Source organism: Protopterus annectens, chromosome 13.part0 (genome assembly GCF_019279795.1).
Source record: "Protopterus annectens isolate FY-2018-M chromosome 13.part0, PAN1.0, whole genome shotgun sequence".
Taxonomy (NCBI): Eukaryota; Metazoa; Chordata; order Ceratodontiformes; family Protopteridae; genus Protopterus; species Protopterus annectens.
Genome location: NC_056747.1, coordinates 502,479,144 through 502,498,021, shown reverse-complemented (window position 1 = coordinate 502,498,021; position 18,878 = coordinate 502,479,144). Strand labels below are relative to the sequence as shown.

Genomic DNA, 18,878 nt, shown 5'->3' with positions numbered 1-18,878 from the left:
TTTGAATCTGCTTGTCAAGCTGACTTAAGGTTCATCACTTGGAAAACTGCTCTTCATGTTGTGCTGACATCTGCAGGAAGAGTATCTGAGTTGCAAGCACACATGGTAGAAGAACCCTATCTGTTTTTTTTTTTTTCACAAAGACAGGATCACTTTATGCACAGACCCCTCTTTCATGCCTGAAGTTATTTCAGAATTGAAATTGAACCAGATCCTCAGTCTATCTGTTTTCTATCCAGATCCTAAAACAAAGGAGAATATTTTCTATACATACCGGATGTGCATAGGCAGCTGAGGTACTTTCTTGACAGCAAAGCTAACCAGCCATTCATTTCTTCTTCTGGGATTAAGAAAAGTCAGCCTGTGTCTAAGAAAACTAACTTCAGGTGGTTATTCTCTGCTATTCTGTTTTGCTACTCTCACCATGGACAATCTATTCCAGGCAGTGTTAAAACATATTCCACTGGAGCTTTAGCTTCTACAATGGTTTACTGGAAAGGGGTAGGCTCCTGAAGCATTCTAGAGGTAGCAACTTGGTCTTCTATCCATATATTTACAAAGTACTACAATCTGTATTCTTTATCCAGGTCCAGAGCAGGCTTTGCTAGAACCATTTTTTAGGGGTTTCTGGAACTTAATTTATCCTTCTTCCCCCCAGGTTGCTTAAACTATGCTAGGATCATAGGAGGTTACAAGGCTAATGGACAGACTGTTTTTAATCTTAGGCATTCAGGCCCACAATTTTCCCAGTTATCAATGCCCACAGGCTAGAATGGCTTTGGTATATGCCTGTACCTTAGGGCATCTACAGACTGCCCCTGTCCACAAGGGCCACAGGTGACAACCGGGGGAGAATTTGCGATTTCCCAACTGTTGGTCCAAATTATGTTTGAATAGACTTAGGATAAAATTCTGTTTCACATGAATGATTAGTCTGTCCCAAAGAAGGGGTTGTCTGTGAGATACATACCTGTCCCTCCAACATGTTTTATTTTTGTCAAATACAAGGTTTAGATCCTTAAAGTGAGTAATTTTAGTGCTGCTTGCTTTGAGAATGTGTAGCAGGTCCATCAGGGCTGGATCAGAGTATGCCTTTTAAATTAGGCATAGATCACCCTTCAGTAGTCTGTAGGAGGCCGATTACAAGGACAGGGCATTAAGGCAGTTTGCATAGAACATATTATTTACACCCGATACTCTTCTAGTGAGGAATCTCTATGGCCACCCCATCTTGATCACTGGTCTAATGGAACTATAATCTCCCTATATCTCAATGCCCAGCCCTTACTTATAGGTTGCTCTACATAAAATGATTTTCTCACTATCATGGACACATGCTGCTCAAGATTCAGGTTACTGTCAGTCTGAGTTCCCAAGTCTGATACTGCTGGGTCTTCTCTTAGGGAGGTGTTATCACTGTCATCTTCCCAAAATGAATTACTATGGATTTTTTGCATTGAGTTTAAGGCCATGGTTCCAGCACCAGTTATTTGTTTATGTCAATCCTTCCTGGAGGATATTTACATAATTGGGGGATTCAGTGATTGCACCTAGGTTGTAGTCATCAGCAAAGTTGGTCAGCCAAAGCCTCTCTACATTTGCCTTGACTACAAAGAAGTATATTCCAAACTGGAGTGATCCCAGTACGAAGCCATAATGGGGATACTACCAGTAACAGGCGGCCTGGTAGAGGTGGATTCCCCCACCCTAACTTCATGTGCCCTATCTGTGAGTCATTTGGCTATCCATTGGGTGACACAGGGATTTATGCCTAAATTTTTGAGTTTGTCTATAATACCCGAGTGAGATATTTTGTCAAATACCTTTTCCAGGTCAAGGTAGGCAGTATGTACCATTTAGTCCTAGTCCATGGCTCTAGTGATTTTCTCAAAGTCCACAAAGTTTAGTAGATATAACCTGCCCTTGACAGAACCAAAGTGGGATGGGTCCAGTGTTTGAAGATTTCCTGTTTCTTTGTTTATCATGTCCATAATAATTCTTTCTATGGCTTTGCACACACCCACCACCAGCAACCCCCCATATAGTTTTAGTAGGATACAGAGTTAGGTTTTGTTATGTGTATCTTGGTTTAGTTTAGGATAAATTCCCCATTTTTAGTTAGGGGCAAGAAAATCCTGAATATTTTTAGTCGCTCTAGCTGTTTGCATAGCACCCTCCAAAAAGGACTTGGCCGATAAACAACCAAAGTTACAACATGACAGGGAGTGAAAGCTTTTGGTAGCTGTATAGAGGCTGTGTCCTTGGCAGGCTATACCCCATAGGTTACTGCAGTAATGAAGAATTTGATCATCCAGTGTTATGGGTAAGTGCAACTTACATAGCTATACTATCTTGAACATGATATAGGCAGTTAGTAAATGTGCTTTATACTCTGTCATTGAGAATTAAATCACTCTTAGATTTTGAGTAAAGCATAAAATTTGAGTCAATAATTGGTTTATTATAAGTTACAAACAATTCTGTTAGTAAAGCTGAAGTTCTGCATTGAAAACTTCTTAAACTTTGACCACATACTTTAAGGTCCTTAGATGTGTCCACTGAAGTATTGGCTTTAAAGTTCAGTTTGTGGTCAGTGCAGACACCCAGATCCTTAAATAAGGAAGGACTCCTAATAAAATTATTATGTAACAAGCTGATACAATTGATTTTCAAGGGCCCAAAAGTCAGGAAATTGCTGTTATACCCATTCTTATTCAGCCATTTTACTGCACCAGGAAGATAGTTAATGAACATATTATAATCAGTGTCATTAGTAATAACTGGTCACAACATGGTATCATCTGCATATTTGGCAACCCAAATACTTTTATGTATGGGCAGAAAGGAAAATACCATTTTGAAAAATACTGGACATGAAACAGAGCTCTTGAGGGACCCCTGAATGGGTGTCAGCTCAGTGCAAATAATGATTGCCAATTTTTACATTAAATTGCTCGTTAGAAAGCCATGAGTTAATCCAGTTAAATATAAAAGTATCAATACCAAGTCCTGACATGTATTCTCTAATAACCATATGAGGCACACTGTTGAATGTTGAGGAGAGATCTAAATGTACCATAATTGCACCCAGTTGGTTATCCACAGCCCTACCAACATGATCTGAAAAACTGATTAGGCAGGTGGATGTAGAACATTTATTTTTGTAAAGCCATGTTGAGAAATATGCAACACCCTTTGGTTATCAAAAGATTAAGAAACTCTGTGGATATCTGTAATATGATGGTAGTATTCGCTTTCCTCCAAGAGAGACCGCACTGAGACATTTGGCTTCATGGTGTCTAACAGCATCTCAAAACATGTAATTTTAGTCTATAGCCTAGAATACTGCCATACTGTCCAACTGGAGACCCAGTCATCGAGCTTTAAATGAGCAGCATAAAATCTTCCTCAGTGTGCTATTTGCCATTCAACTACTGCTGTATTCTGCTCAAGTGTAAGGCTGAGAAGTACCATGAAGTATGATGAAACCCAAGAATTCTCTTAAATGTACCCATTTTCAGTGAAATTTAGGTGTAACATTAAACTTCATAATAATTACTTCAGCAACATGCTATGACATTGTGAACTATGCACATGCTTTTAACAGTGCCAATTATTGACTAACATTGGTTGTAGAACAAACGAAGGTGGACCATTGGTAATAGGTTGTGTCAGTATAGTAGGAAACAATAACAAATACTGAATTATAGTTAATATGCAGCCTCACAAAATCACAGTGTAAAAATATTTCTGAGGAGTGGTAGTCTGCCAAACCAACGTTTTGTAGAAACTCCCTTATCATTAATTCTTTGTATATCTTCTGCTTGATGGTGAAAAAACACTGCTTTTTCTTCATGAGTTAACACAGCTAAATGAGTTTGTACATTGTTTACGTATATGATACACATTATCAGTCAGGGTATATATGGGAAAAACAAGAACTTTAATTGAAATTCCTAACAACTCTTGGTATGAGTAAGCTTTTACCACTCACTGTAAATGTTAAAGCATAGTTTTTATAGCATATACTACTTTTTCTTTCTCTCCCTCTCATGTTACTGCCTCTCTTTCCCTTCTAGCATATTGCTGCAGTCTGTTTGTGACGCACATAGAGCTTTCACTTTGACAGATACTTGTCTTCTATGAATTATTTTCTTTTCTGTTGTGTGTTGTTTTTTGATGTGTAAAGTTGAAACAAATGAATGTTTGATTTGTTGTTACAAATGGTTGTGGATGTACATTTGTATGCTTGAAGGTGTTCCATGAAAGGACCCACTAGATTTATAGAGACTACCTAACAAAACTTAAATAATTGCCTTTTTAATGTAATGTCTGTGTCTGTCTGTATTTATTTTGAATTTTATGTCATATACTTGCTTATTTTCATGACAAATATAGTTTATTCAAATGGTAAAGGATACATGAGAAAACTAACAAATAACCAAACAAAACAAATATTTGCTGTAAGTTAGTTGTGTCCTAGAGACTGTACATCAGGTCTTTTTGTTTCCACTTGCTGTGTGATCAAGACAGTTGCAGAGGAAAATCAATGCCCTTGGGTCATCACTGAAAACAGACCCTGTCTAGTAGATCTTGTCTGATTAACAAAGATCAAATAAAGTATTACATTTTATTATATTCATATTTAAAAAGTAAATATAATAAATAAAATAACTGAAATTCTAAAATGATCTATGATGCATGTTGGGTTGTGTCATCTACATGTGTATTTTTATGTCTTTTTTTGAACCTCAATAATGTTGTTTTAAAAGTAATACCAAGATGTACTCCGAGTTGAAAAAAAAAAACAAGTTTGGGCAGCATTTTATGAAGTATATAAAGTAACTTACCTAAGAAAATGTGATATCTAGAAGCCTGCACGTTTCTATGTTAAAATATTTGTAGAACTCTCAAAGGTGTTGTGACACCCCACCACTGGCCCAGTAATCAAGGAGCCTCAATCTGCACCACTGGCAATAGTGGATGATGTACACTGGGAGGATGACAGAGATAAACACACACACACACACACACACACACACACACACACACACACACACACACACACACACACACACACATACACAGTATTTCCAGATCCAGCGCTCTGCATCAAGTGCAATTTCCCTTAAGAGCACACAGAGACTGCAGTTAGTCCAGGGCTGGTTTCTCCCTCTTTCTCTAGAGCCCCAATAAGGTTTCCCACTGGCACAGCTATAGAGTTGAGATCTTAGGTGAGTGGCCAAGACCTCCAGCACCCTCTCTGTCCAACCAGTGCTTCGTGTCCCTGTCCAAGTAGCTGGCACACACACTCTTTGAGTCTTGATGTACACACACACACACACACACACACACACACACACACACACACACACCCACACACACACACACACACCTGGGAAAGGCTGGCACAGGTTTACTAGCTATGCCCCCTTTCTGCCCAGACTATAAGGTAGTTATCACTGGCACCAGCCAACTCCTTATCAGCTATGTTAATCCCCTTAACAAAGTTTGTCCAGTCTTACTGTGTAATGTTACTATATGGTAGTTTGAACAAGAGCAAGGCTATTAGGAGTGGCCTACCCAGTGTCATCAAATAAATATGCAAGTACTCTCAGAACTTAAATATGTCTCACAAAGATCAGCTACAATGAAATGTTTAAATATATTTAATAATAAATAATAAAAGAACAAGACAATACTAAATATATATGTACAGTGACAGAAGAGTTCAAAATCACAGGAAATATTTAAAAAAACATTGCAGGACAGTCCCAAATAAATAAAGAAAAATGTCTAAGCTATATTCCTGACTGTATCTAAAAGAATTATACTGTGCCCTAGTAAACTTACTTCAGAGGAAGCAAGGCATATTTGGTGAGAGGATCTTTATGTTGTCAGGTCAAAGACAAATACAGAATGTTGTCTCTCACTAAGAGACTTCCCAAATTGATATCTCAAATATTACTGCTGGAATAGCTTGCAGAATGACATTGTTTCTTGTCATCTGACTTCAGATCCCAGGCTCAAAAGCAACCATTGATGCAACTGGTAGCATTTAGCATCTACCTGTGAAAATGCATCCACAAAGGTTTTTCCTCAAATCTTGGTACCTGCTGTAAGTCATAAAACAATAAAACACTTGCAAGACGATGTAGAAAGTTCCCTAGTTTAGACATTGTGTCTGTTACTGCACTAAAATTGAAAGATAACATCTTTTTATGGCCTAGCCATAAAGTAATTTAATTTCAACTATTTTTTGAAGTTTTGCAAGTTGATCTTCTGTGTTCCAGTTTCCTTGTTAAAATATATATATTTAAACAGTTACAATAGTCTATATACATTTCTGTTTGTTTCCAGTAGGGTACACTGTGGATGCATCTTTAAGCTTAGTACTTTACAAACCCTTTTCAACACACATCTGTATAAACCTAGTTTGATATACACATTTATTTATTTGACATTTGTTGACTGGATAGTCTGACTGGGAGAAAGTCTTTTTTTCAGCAGAGGCCCGGGAAGAAAAGCTCCAGCAGTACAAATATAACTAAGAGATGCATGTTACAATAAATGTATAATACAATACGAATAGCAATATATGACTCAACAGTAAAGAAGGTAAGACTTATGTATATTATTGTTAAGCAGATAAACATAATGGTGGTACAGACATGTAGAATAGTAGATAGTGGGAGTAAGTATATTGGTCAGTTACTAATTGTAGTCAACAGGACGAGTAGTTAGTTGTAGGTTAAGAGATAGTACAGCAGAAGTGTGGAACAGAGAAGAGAAATAATAGAAGAGAATCAGGTGTTTATTAGGTTGAAGAAGCAGGTTAGTTGGAGAAAGAAGACATAGTAAAGGGAGGTAATTAGACTTAGGAAGGAGAGAGGAATAAAGAAGAGGAGAGAGGGAGGGAAGACTGGATTTAGGTGGGGTGGTTACATTGACATATCCAGGTGTGATTTAGATATTCTTTGAGAGATCTCTTGAATTTGTAGACCTGTGGTATACTTCTCAGGGTCATGGGAAGCTTGCTGCATTTAATAGCAGGTGAGTAGCTGTATAGGTTCTGTCTGATAGATTGTTTAGGTTTATGAATCTGCAACAGAAATTGATCAGAGCTCCTTAGTGGTCGAGGAGGGGCATAAAGTGAGACTAGTGAGGAAATTCTAGGGCAGAAAGAAGGTTTATTGATGATGGAGTGGATGATGAGTATTTGAGTAACTTTGAGTTGGTTAGGAAACTCTAGCCAATTGAATGACCTGAAGGCATGACAGTGGTGAGATTTGGATGGAAAATTAACAGCAGATCTAGCTACTTTTTTATAGGTAGTTTCAAATTTAGTGAGAAGAGAAGACTGAAGGTTTGTAAAGATTTGTGAGCTGTAGAAAAAGTTGTGAAGAAGGTAAGCATTGGCTAGTGAGATTCTGGAGTCTGGGGGTGAGGACCCTTTTGTTTCTATATAGTAGGTCAATCTTTTGGTGGGTTTTCTTAATGCAGTGATGTATGTCAAGGTCACATTTCAGTTGGTCATCTTAGGAGCTTAGTCTGGTTATCAGGGGTGATGTTAGTGTTAAGTGAAAATGTGTTAAATGAGGATATGAGATGGCAGGGGGGTTTTGAGAGGAATAGTAGGAGTTTTTGTCTTTTTGGGATTGATTACTGGTTATTAGTAAGCCAAGTTTCTGTGTGTTTGAATGATGTTTGTGTGAGGGTGAGTAGTTAAGTTGGATTGTCGGCTATGGATATATTAGTAGTATCATCAGCATACTGTATGAGGGAAGACTGGGGGCAGGATTTGTGTAGTTCATTGGTGAAGATGTTGAAAACGAGGGGTCCAAGAATAGAGCCTTATGGGATGCCTGTTTTGATGGGGAGAAATGGAGAAAGAGCAGCGAGTCATTTGATGGATTCCTGCCTATCAGAACGGTAGCTGTTAAACCAGGATATAGTTGCTGAGGAAAGGTTGAGTTAGGATAGTTTTGAGAGGAGGATAGGGTGGGAGACAATATCAAAGGCTTTTGACAGATTTAAGAAAAGCCAGAACACAAGTTTATTATTATCTCTGGCAAGGGAAATGGTACTGGTAAAGGAAATTAGAGCAGTAGAGGTGCTGATGGGTGAAACTCATGCTGGGTAGAGGTGATTAGGTTCCCTTGAGTGAGGTTGGCCATGAGTTGTTTGTGGATGCAGTGTTTGGGCATTTTTGAGAGAGGAAAAAGTATGGCAGTTGGTTGAAAGTTAGAAGGTTCTGTGGAATTTCCACCTTTGTGGATGGGTATAGTAAAGATTTTTTTTCCAAATGGTAGGAACAGTTGATTCAGTGATAGAGTGGTTTATAAGGATGGAAACAGGGTATGCTACTGATGAGGCAACAGCTTTTAGGAAGAAGGATGGCAGTTTGCCAGCTGATGGGGAGCATGTTTTAAGTTTGAGAAGGAGTTTTTTTTTAATGTAGCTTGTGGAACATAGAGTTCTACTAAGGTTGGTAACACAAGCACCTTACATGAAGCATGTTGACGTTCACAGCTGACACATAACCACTTACAAAATTCCAGACAGCTGGGCTGGCTGTATCTCCTTTTGTTACACTTCTATATAAATCATGTTACTATTCCCAAATGACATATAATTATTTAAAAAACATTTGCAGCATTTTTTTCTTTATTTATAAATTAGAGAGAGTAAAGAGCTGCAGTACATAGGTTTCATATAAGCTCACAGTTTGTTCACTTTGCAAAAATGTCATTATATTGTTTCCCTCTTACTTTCCAGTTATTATCAGATAACATTTAATGTTTTACACTACTGAATGTGAACTCTGTGTGAATAACTTACAAGAAACTACGTATGACTTCTGAGTTATTGCAGTATAGGGATGTGCTCTGATCTGCAAATTTCACAGTTTCTATTTCATTCAAAGATAATGGTTGTTTAAAGTGATACTGCCACATATTAAAATGTGTTAACTACGATATATATGTTTTAAGGTACTGCACTATAGTATAGCTGTTAGCTGTCTATGTAAAAACACATGGGATGTCAATTTTAAAACTATTTTTTTTATTTTAGGCGACTGGTAAAAAATCAACTATTGCAGAACTGAGTCATGCTCTGGGTAAACCTGTCTTCATTTTCAATTGTACCAGTGCCACAGATCATGATATTATTCAAGATATCTACAAAGGGCTGGCATATGCAGGTTTGTTAATACAAATTAATATTTTTACACTATTATGCTGTATTTGTACCAGAAGCATATAGATAATTTGTATTGCCCACTCAAGAGCCAAGTGTCTGACACATGCTTGTTTATGTACATTAAATATGTTTGTGTTTTTATGATGGCTAGATGACACCACAGAACAAGGTGTTACACTTTTGCAGTGAAGACTCAGTCAAGATGTTTAAGACTTCAAGGCATACATATTTTTAAAAATAAAGAGTATATTCCAAAAGTTATGTAAAGAGTTATAACATACATGCACAGTGAATGCAGATAAGCTAACATCATAGGAATGAATCAACATAAAACTATATTTAAAACATTTTATCTCATGTGTAAGAATGATTCAGATTTATTCTCCAGAAAGTCTCTCTAACCGAGAGAGTTTATTCTGAGAAATGTAAATTTTGGTTCAGTAATTTGATTTACTTCTGAATGTGAGCATTGTATTTAAGAAACCCCGGAGATTTATAATACACTTGAGTTTCAAGGGTTCTCAAGACAGGATATTGTTTTGGTAACATAGAAGTTTGAGTTACAGTGAGGTGAGGGGTAAAACTGCTGTATATCCTCCTTTTGCTCTTCACATGAGCAGAAAGCTCCACAAAACTACTGACACATTATTTACTGAATTAAAGCTGAGCTAGAGTGTGAATTTGGTAAGATGCATTATTTATTAGTATGAGGCCAAAGTGTGTGTAGTGTCTCAAATGATTACATAAGAGACACGTATTAGAGAGAAATGGATTTAACATGTAAGCCACTGCTATTCACAGAGTAAATGAAATTACTCTCACAGTTAAAGTAACTCACAAAAGAGTAAGAATTATATAAAGCTGTTTGCAAGACAGAAGAGATGAAAATAAAAATATAATAAAAATAAAAAAATGGACCTTGAGAGCAGACTGCAGCATGAAATGCATGTGACAGGTGAGGCTATTAGAATGAAGATGATTCAAATGTACAGAATCTGTGGAACTATAAATCACTTTTCAGGAAAGGGTAAGTGAAAAATTAATATCTACTCAAGGAAAAGGCATGGATTGGAACAGAGGTGTGAAAATTAATTGTTTCTGTCTACATCAATGATGATGATATGCAGAGAGTTAATTGTGTAGAAGAAAGTAATACAGAGAATTTGCAGTAAGAAATTTCAGAACTCTTAAAAGAGAAATTCAGAAATAGTAGTTTTTGTGTAAAAGCTAGAGATTTGTTTGCAGTAATGTAATACCTGCACAAATATTTCAAGAGCTGAATTAGAAAGAGAATAAAATGAAGACAACTGTGTAGAAATTGCTTATTTATTCAAGTTAGTACATAAAACCAGATGGTTATAGACTGATTACTTTTGAATGTAAGAATAAGCAATAGATTTTGTTCCAAAAAGCTGAGATTGAAGTACCTCTGTATACTGGGTTGTTTGGCTTGCTACGAGTTGATGCAGTGTGAAGAATTTATAATGTGAATGTGCAGACTGATGAACTGATTTGTAGACGCAAACATTTATTTACAGGTTTGTACTATTTTCTAAATACTCATGATAAGCAGAAATATCCAGATATGTTACCCTTAGTTCCTGCTTCAAGGATAGTTCCTTAAGCTTTGAGAAGAAGAGCTGAGGAGGAAGGATTGAACAGAATGGAGAGCATGGGTGTGATAAGAAACAAAACAAGCATATTGATTGTGTAAAAGTATGATTAATCTTCGTAAGATAGAATTTGCAAAACATAGATCTGCAATATCTTAAAGCTATAAAAAGGAAATCCTTTTCGTATCATAAAATTTAAAAAAAGTGCTTTTACATATGACAGGAATAGCATAGTTTCCTGTACTTGATACTAACTATGGATTTTATTTGGGTCGATATCATGTAGTGGCAATTCTGTAAATTCAAACACCATATGCCCAAACCTATATGTTCAAACTTACAGAATTTCAAACACATAAAAAAAAAAAAAAAAAAAAAATAGGAAAGAAAATAAAGGGTTGTAAGCAGGGGGGCACCCCACACCCCCCCACTCTTTAAATATACCAACTCCAAGACTGCACTACAATGCGGTAAAGGGAATTGTCCCTTTACTGTACTGTAGCGCAGTCTTGGAGTTGGTATATTTAAAGAGCAGGGGGTGTGGGGGTGCAGGGTGGCTTGCCCCCTGCTTAAACTGTCAGGAAGTTGTTCCTGTTTTTTTTTTTTTTTTTTTGTACTCGAAGTATGACATCTTCGAACATATGGTCTCGACCATATAATGTTCGAAGTTGTCATACATCGACTACGTGATATAGACCCATTTTATTCATGTATTTAATTTATTTAAATATGTATTTCACAGATATGACAGCAACACTAACAGATTAGTAAAAGGCAACAAGCCTGTGGAAGCCCATGTACCTTACTGTAGGATATCTCAAAAGTCAGTAAAATCTTATTATTATTAAATTAAAACTTAATAAATCTAAAAATAAGTGAAGTGTTCATCATTGGTTCCGGATCGAATATCTGAAACAGATGGTTCGTTGGGGATCTTCTGAAGTACTCAGAATTGCTCAACCAGCTCTAAGAAGGTAGCTGATGCCATATATCTGGGGCAACATATGTAGATGTCACCTGCCAGAAGTTTCTGAAAGAGTCCATGGAGGTTAAGCAGCCTCTTGCCAGAAGATCTAAAGTGCCTAGCTAGTGTATAAAATCTCTGTAAGTTCTTTAGTTAGAAGGAGTCCTGATTGCAGAAGGTGCAAATCAAGATTCTAAATATGCATCTGGCTGTAATTAGAGGCCATTGCAGATCCTACAATAACTACATGATGTGACTAGTCCAGGGTATGTCAGTCCGTAATCTTACAATGAACTTCTGTACCTGCTACAAATTAGCCTGACACCATACACTGACTATGGTGAGAAGCATTGCCACAGACTAGCATAGACATAACCAGGGCCCAAACTTCAGTTTCTAGGTCAAGAGAATGAATTGCCTGCTTCATCATTAAATATAGTCCTATGGTTGAATTGGAATTCCTTAGTGACACTGACATAGGTTGAGTGTTAAACTCTCATTAAGAGCTTCACCTAGATCATGAACATAATGCACAAATTTCAACATATTTCCCTATAACAAATTACCAGGGAAGAAGAGGAGGATGTGAAGAATGAATGGTACCATTTTACATAATCTCAGTTTATGCTGGAATGAGTTTAAGTTAAATTTTCATCAGCAATTGCAGAATGTCACCCAAGCAGTGCAGTTGTTGTTGTTGTTGTTGTTGTTGTTGTGTCTTTCAGCTTTTTCCGGTTAGGGGTCGCCACAGCGGAACTCCGGTCCGCTAATGATTGGCAGTAGATTTTTACATGCCCAGTTGTCGGCCCTGATGCACAACCTTCAACGAAGGTATGCCCATTCACATGTCTCCACACAGAAGACGCTCTAGCTGAGAATCGAACAAGACAACGTCTTACTGGTAGTAAAATTAGGATCATAAGATAGGATCATAGGAGATTACTAGGCTATCGACCTGGAGGTCATTTTAAGCCTAGCAATTTCAACCCAATGTAATACAGTAGAGGTACTAGTCAATACCCAAGATTGCATTTAATGATGACTATCTATGTCCAGGAGGGTTGTAGGTGTTGTCCCTGGTAAGAATTTACAGTGCCCCATCCACTCATTCAGGTCCCTCTTGAACAATGTCATAGAGGTGCTCTGTTTCAAATGAATTGGTAGCCTGTTCCACAGATGTGGCAGTTGCTGGGAGATAAATATGTCCCTACAACATGTACTATTTAAGTCACAGGCCATATTTAAGTCCCTGGAATGGGTATCCCTAGACTCATTTGATTTACGGATATGCAGTAAGGTTTTTAGGTTTGGGTCTTGGGTTGCTCTGTAGGCCAGGAATAAGTCTCCTCTAAGAAGTCTATATGATATGGAGTATAGTAACAAGGATTTTAGTCGGTCCTTGTAAGACACATGCTGGAGGCTCTTGATCTTCTTTGTTAGAAACCTCTGAGGTCTCTCTAATTGCTGTAGATGCTTAGTATGGTACATACTGAATGGAGCATTATACTCAATTATGGGAAGGATAAATGCAGAGTATGGCGTGTTATAACTTCTTTTGCTTTCAAGGAGATGCCTTTACTTATCAATGTGCTACGTGGAAAGCTTTCCTTACAAGAGTAGACCCATGGTGGTCGAAGTTAAGGTCACGGTCAACATGTGATCCCATGTCCCTTACCACTTCCTGGTTACTTAGGGCATTCTTATTGATTTGATAGTGTGAAGGGACATTGTGCAGAAAGGAATGACGATGCATTTCTTTGCCTTCAGTTTGAGACCATGACTAATACACCAGTTACTGGTCTGTGTGAGACCATCCTGGAGTATCTTCAATAATTGCACCTAGTTTGCAGGTGTCTGCAAACTTTGTCAGACACAACCCTTTAGTTTTGACCCTGAACTTCTGAGGAGTATATACCAAACACTAGGGGGGCCAGCACTGACCCCTGCGGCACCATGCTGGTAACAGGTTTGCTGGTTGATGTGGAATTACTCACTAGACATAGACTCCTAAACAAAGAGGGCTAAAACTGGATGTCATCAGCATAAGGTTCATTGTAAATTCGTCTCTTTATAATAATGGCTTCCTTTAGTTACAACATGCATGTGTTAAAGATGAGACTAAAATGGAACATTGAAGTGTCCCACATTCCAGCAGAATGGAGCCAGGGGATTTTATCTCAAACATAACTGTCTAGGAGGGACATGAGAGATAAGCAAACCACTTGAATATAATGTCTGTAAAACCACAGTGAAATTTCATGAATTCCAGATGTATCACAAGTTTCATGGTGTCAGAAGCCATTAATAAATCTAGGAGGACCATGTTCATAGGAACTACAAGGCAAGTGTGAACAATGATGGCACCAAAATACAACACAGAGGTGCCCTACATTCCAGCAGAAAGGAGAAAGAGGAATTTATCTCAAATAAACTGTCTGGGAGGCACAGGAGGGATAAGAAGCAAACCACTTGAATGTTATTCCTGTAAAACCACAATGAAATGTCAGACAGTCCAGCTGTATCCCAAGATGTTAATTTTATTGAACACTGGCGCAGTAGCAGTAGCTTAGGGAGTTGTATCCTGCCAAGATATAATAGCCAGCCAGCTTCCAAATCTGCAGGGGATCTTCCATGCACCCAAACTGTCAAGCAGCTCAAGTTGAGCTGACTAAAGGGCCTGGAATAGCTGCAGACAAACAGACAAAGTATAGTAAATGTACCTGACCAAGTTTCCTTTCTTTGCGCTTGTATCCAAGTGGTAAAAACCTTATATCCAAATACCAGCGACTCTGTATTGCTTTGAAGTAAAAATTATATTTATTAAGCAATACCAACTTCAATATTTTTGGTTAATTAAAACAACACAAATAAAACGCTCTTTGTTTCCAAAGGTTTGAAAACTTTTTCAAATGGTTTGTACTCCACCCCTTTCCTTCTATTTATAGTGATCATGACATCACTTCTCCTTAAAGGTATAAAACACCTTAAATACAATGTGCTTCTACAATGTCAGAATTATGCTTTGTTGTGCAGCATGATCAAATTAAAGTAAATAAAATAAAATAAAACTTTTTCTATCCATCTTTAAATTGTCATTCATAAAACACTTTTTAAACAGATAAAAACTTTGCTTTACAATCTCAAAGCTTAATGCAGTGTATGTGTTCTATAATGTAAGTGCGCTCTACGCTAGTTGCATTTATACCAGCACATGCCTATTAGAACACTAATATGAAAAGCAGTCCAAATAAATTTACATTTCTTATCTAATAATCTTTGCATATTCCTGTCCTGTTATGTTCATTGCAACATACATGATCTTTCTGTTAGAATTGTTTTATATATTTTTACCACCCTGACAAGTTACTAAAACAGCTATGTGTAGACTTCATTTTAATGTTATAAATGCTACAACCCTTCAGTAACAAAAGTGTGCAAGTCTATATTTTTGTTGTTCCTCGTGTCAACTTTGTCATAAATTAGTTAAATGCATCTCATCTATGGATGTCAAAGTTATGAAAGTCAGAAACTGTTTAAGACAATGTCTATAAAAAATCTCTTGTAATATAAATAAGTACAGTAAATATTGACTATGCTATATGTGATCTAAGATAGTCTCATAAACAACTGTACACACGTAAATACACCCGTTTGTTTATAGAAGACTTTGTACATCAATTGGAAGTACATAACTGACCAACAAAAAGTATAGTCGCTTTCTGACTTCATCGTACAAATAACATTATAACATCATTCAATAATGGGTATACCTTTATGGTACCCTGAAGTCTCAGATCTCAAGGTTATGTACTAAAAATAATACTACGCTAGACTTGAGCTATTAACAAACGTAAAGTCTGTATAAATAATGAAATTAGTGACTTCTATCTAAGTTCTTAAGTCTAAGAATACAGAGTATCGAGGACATTTCATTGATACCTGGATAGGTGCATGCATGAGTGGTAAGTTGCCACATTAGTTCCAACCTTTCTAGCAAGAGGCTAACGGGTCCACTTCTTTCATCCATTTTTATTTGGTCAATGACCCAAAACTTAAAGTGGTGTCCTACATAGTCCGTAGTGCGTCTCGCCAAAGCATTACCAAGTTTACCGTTTTTTATACTTTATAGGTGTTCGTACATTCTTTCTCTGAGTGTACGTATAGTTTTTTCTATAAAACTTGACACTGTTGGCATGTAGCAAGGTAAACTATCAATATAGATTGGCAATTATACTTACTTCTGGTGACATATTTTCTGTCACGAATAATGAATGTCTTTCATGTGTCTATGTGTCTACAAAAGTTACACATTAAACACTTTGTCATACCTGGATTTTTTGCTACTATGTTAACTTGGTGTTCCAGGATTGCTTTCATATTCCTACCTTTTTTAAAAATCAATTTAGGAAGTTCTAAGAGTCTTTTCCTCACATTTGGATCATTTACCAATATTTCCCAGTTCTTGTATATGACTTGCCTAAGATCTTCTGCATTTATACTATATTGGGTAATAAAGTTGTAACTAATATAAGTTGGTCCTTTTTGTGTGTTGCTGTCTGTCAAGGCTTCAAAATTTCTCTCAACTTCCCTATTACTATTATCCAGGATTGGTTTGTATGTTCCTCTCCTTCTCTTAATGGTTATTTTGTTGGTCAGATCATGGACTAACTCCAATGGGTATCCCCTGTTCTGGAACATCTTCCCTAAATTCTGACATTCTGTTACAAATTCTTCATCAAGGGTTGTCATTCTTGCCACTCTTACCAGCTGTCCTTTTACAACAGATCATTTTTGGTAGAATGAATGACAGCTGGTAAAGTGTAACTGACTGTTGGAAAAAGTCTCCTTTCTAAAAATAGTACTTACATATCTGTTATGTTTGTTGTCTTTCCTTAGTTCTATTTCTAGAAAAGGAATTCTATCTTCACTATAATTTGAAGTAAATTTAAAAAAAAATGTGTGGTATTGTTAAGGTACTGGATAAGGTCTCTAGATGTACTTTCATCACATTGTATTATAACAAAAATGTCATCTAAAAATCTTGTATAATAGTACAACAAGTTTTTAATGTGGGTTTGGCTCATGATGTACGTGTCTTCCCACTGAGCCATAACTAGGTTTGCAAAGCTTGCTTGCCCCAAGGGGGGAGCCCATTGCGACTCCTACTTTTTGCAAGTAAAAATTATTGTCAAATGTGATGAAATTGTTGGACAACACTATGTCCATTAACTCTTCCACTAGAGTCAATTTGACGCGTGTCATACCTAGATTAGTTAATTTTCTAGAAACCCATTCTATCCCTTCTTGTTGTGGGATACATGTGTACAAATCCTTGACATCAATTGTCATAAAATTATATCATAAAATTATATTTTTCTACGTATGTAAGTTGATTAATATCTTTCAAAAAGGACCAAGAGTCTTTGCTAATTTGACTTTCATACTTTATGTATTTTTTTAATATTGAGTCCACTACTTTAGCACAACTGTAGGTAATACTGTTGCGTGTATCTACTAGTGGTCTCATAGGTGGATTTTCTATGTTTTTATGTACTTTAGGTACTCCAAATAGCAATGGAATTTTTGGTGCTAGCATAGTCATGTAGTTGTACATATTTAGGTCTATTTTTCCTTCTGTGAACAAGTCACTAATATAAATTTTAATTCTGACATAGGCAATATTCAATTCATTCCTTGAGACGCTAATGTATGTTTCACTGTCCAACAGTTCTTTCATCCTCTGTTTACAATCTTCTTTTTCCATAATAACTAACTCCCCTCCCTTGTTGGGTTTCATAAACCTAAGGGGTAGTTTAAGTATGGAATTCAATGCGTGTAAATGTAAATTTATTTGGACTGCTTTTTATATTAGTGTTCTAATAGGCATGTGCTGGTATAAATACAACTAGCATCGAGTGCACTCACATTATAGAACACACACACTGCACTAAGCTTTGAGATTGTAAAGCAAAGTTTTTATCTGTTTAAAAAGTGTTTTATGAATGACGATTTAAAGATGGATAGAAAAAGTTTTATTTTATTTTATTTACTTTTATTTGATCATGCTACACAACAAAAAATAATTTTGACATTGTAGAAGCACATTGTATTTAAGGTGTTTTATACCTTTAAGGAGAAGTGATGTCATGATCACTATAAATAGAAGGAAAAGGGTGGAGTACAAACCATTTGAAAACGTTTTCAAACCTTTGGAAACAAAAAGTGTTTTATTTGTTTTGTTTTAATTAACCAAACATATTGAAGTTGGTATCGCTTATTAAATATAATTTTTACTTCAAAGCAATATTGGATATAAGGTTTTTACCATTTGGATACAAGCGCAAAGAAAGGAAACTTGGTCAGGTACATTTGCTATACTTTGTCCGTTTGTCTGCAGCTATACCAGGCCTTTTGGTTTCTACAGTTTCTACAGTTATTGAGTTTGTGAGCTGACTAAAGGACAAGTTTGGGTACCAAGCCCATCAGAGCTTTACTCCGAAGAGTACTGTCCTCTGTGGCTTTTGAGGATTGACGGTGGTCTTGCACTGTTCCTTTGCTGGATAGATAAGTTCCACTTGGAGAAAAAGCCTTCCGTTTAATAATTTTATGTATTATTGATGCTTTCCTCTTCGGGAAAGTTATTTTACTGCTAGGAATTGGTGTTTTAATGGAGTGTTAGGAGACTGCACTGTACATTTAACTGGGAATTTTGTTTTTTCCTGTCAGTTTAAAAGTTGTTTCAAGTAACCAAAAAACATTTTTGTGGTGAAATTGTGTTTATTTTATTTGAGGGGCTGGCAAAGTGTTTTATAGTTTTTAAGTGTTTTTTATTGTACTTGCCTGTGATAAAAGTGACTTTTAAAGACATTCTTTTTTACTGGCATCTGCTGCTTCTCCTCCTGGGAAAGAAGCATCATTTTTGGCTTGACCATGGAATAGTCTGTCATTTCCATGGTTATTCCTTCTTGCAGGCACAAAAAGAAAAACAGCTTTTGCCACTACAGCAGGATAGTAGTTTATCCAAACTGCAGGTGAGTGAATCTGCTGTGTCCCTTACTTGTACATCAGACCACTCATCTTTTACCTCAAATCTCTCT

The 18,878-nt window shown here is 36.7% G+C and overlaps 1 protein-coding gene across 1 annotated transcript in view; it reads left to right on the top strand.

Annotated features, from left to right (window-relative positions):
* LOC122787923 (dynein beta chain, flagellar outer arm-like) overlaps positions 1-18,878 on the top strand; it is a 5,188,001-nt gene that overhangs the window by 1,757,431 nt on the left and 3,411,692 nt on the right. Inside the window, exon 46 of the mRNA XM_044054850.1 lies at positions 9,076-9,205. Coding sequence (XP_043910785.1) covers positions 9,076-9,205 — 130 coding nt within the window. The remainder of the gene's footprint in view (positions 1-9,075; positions 9,206-18,878) is intronic.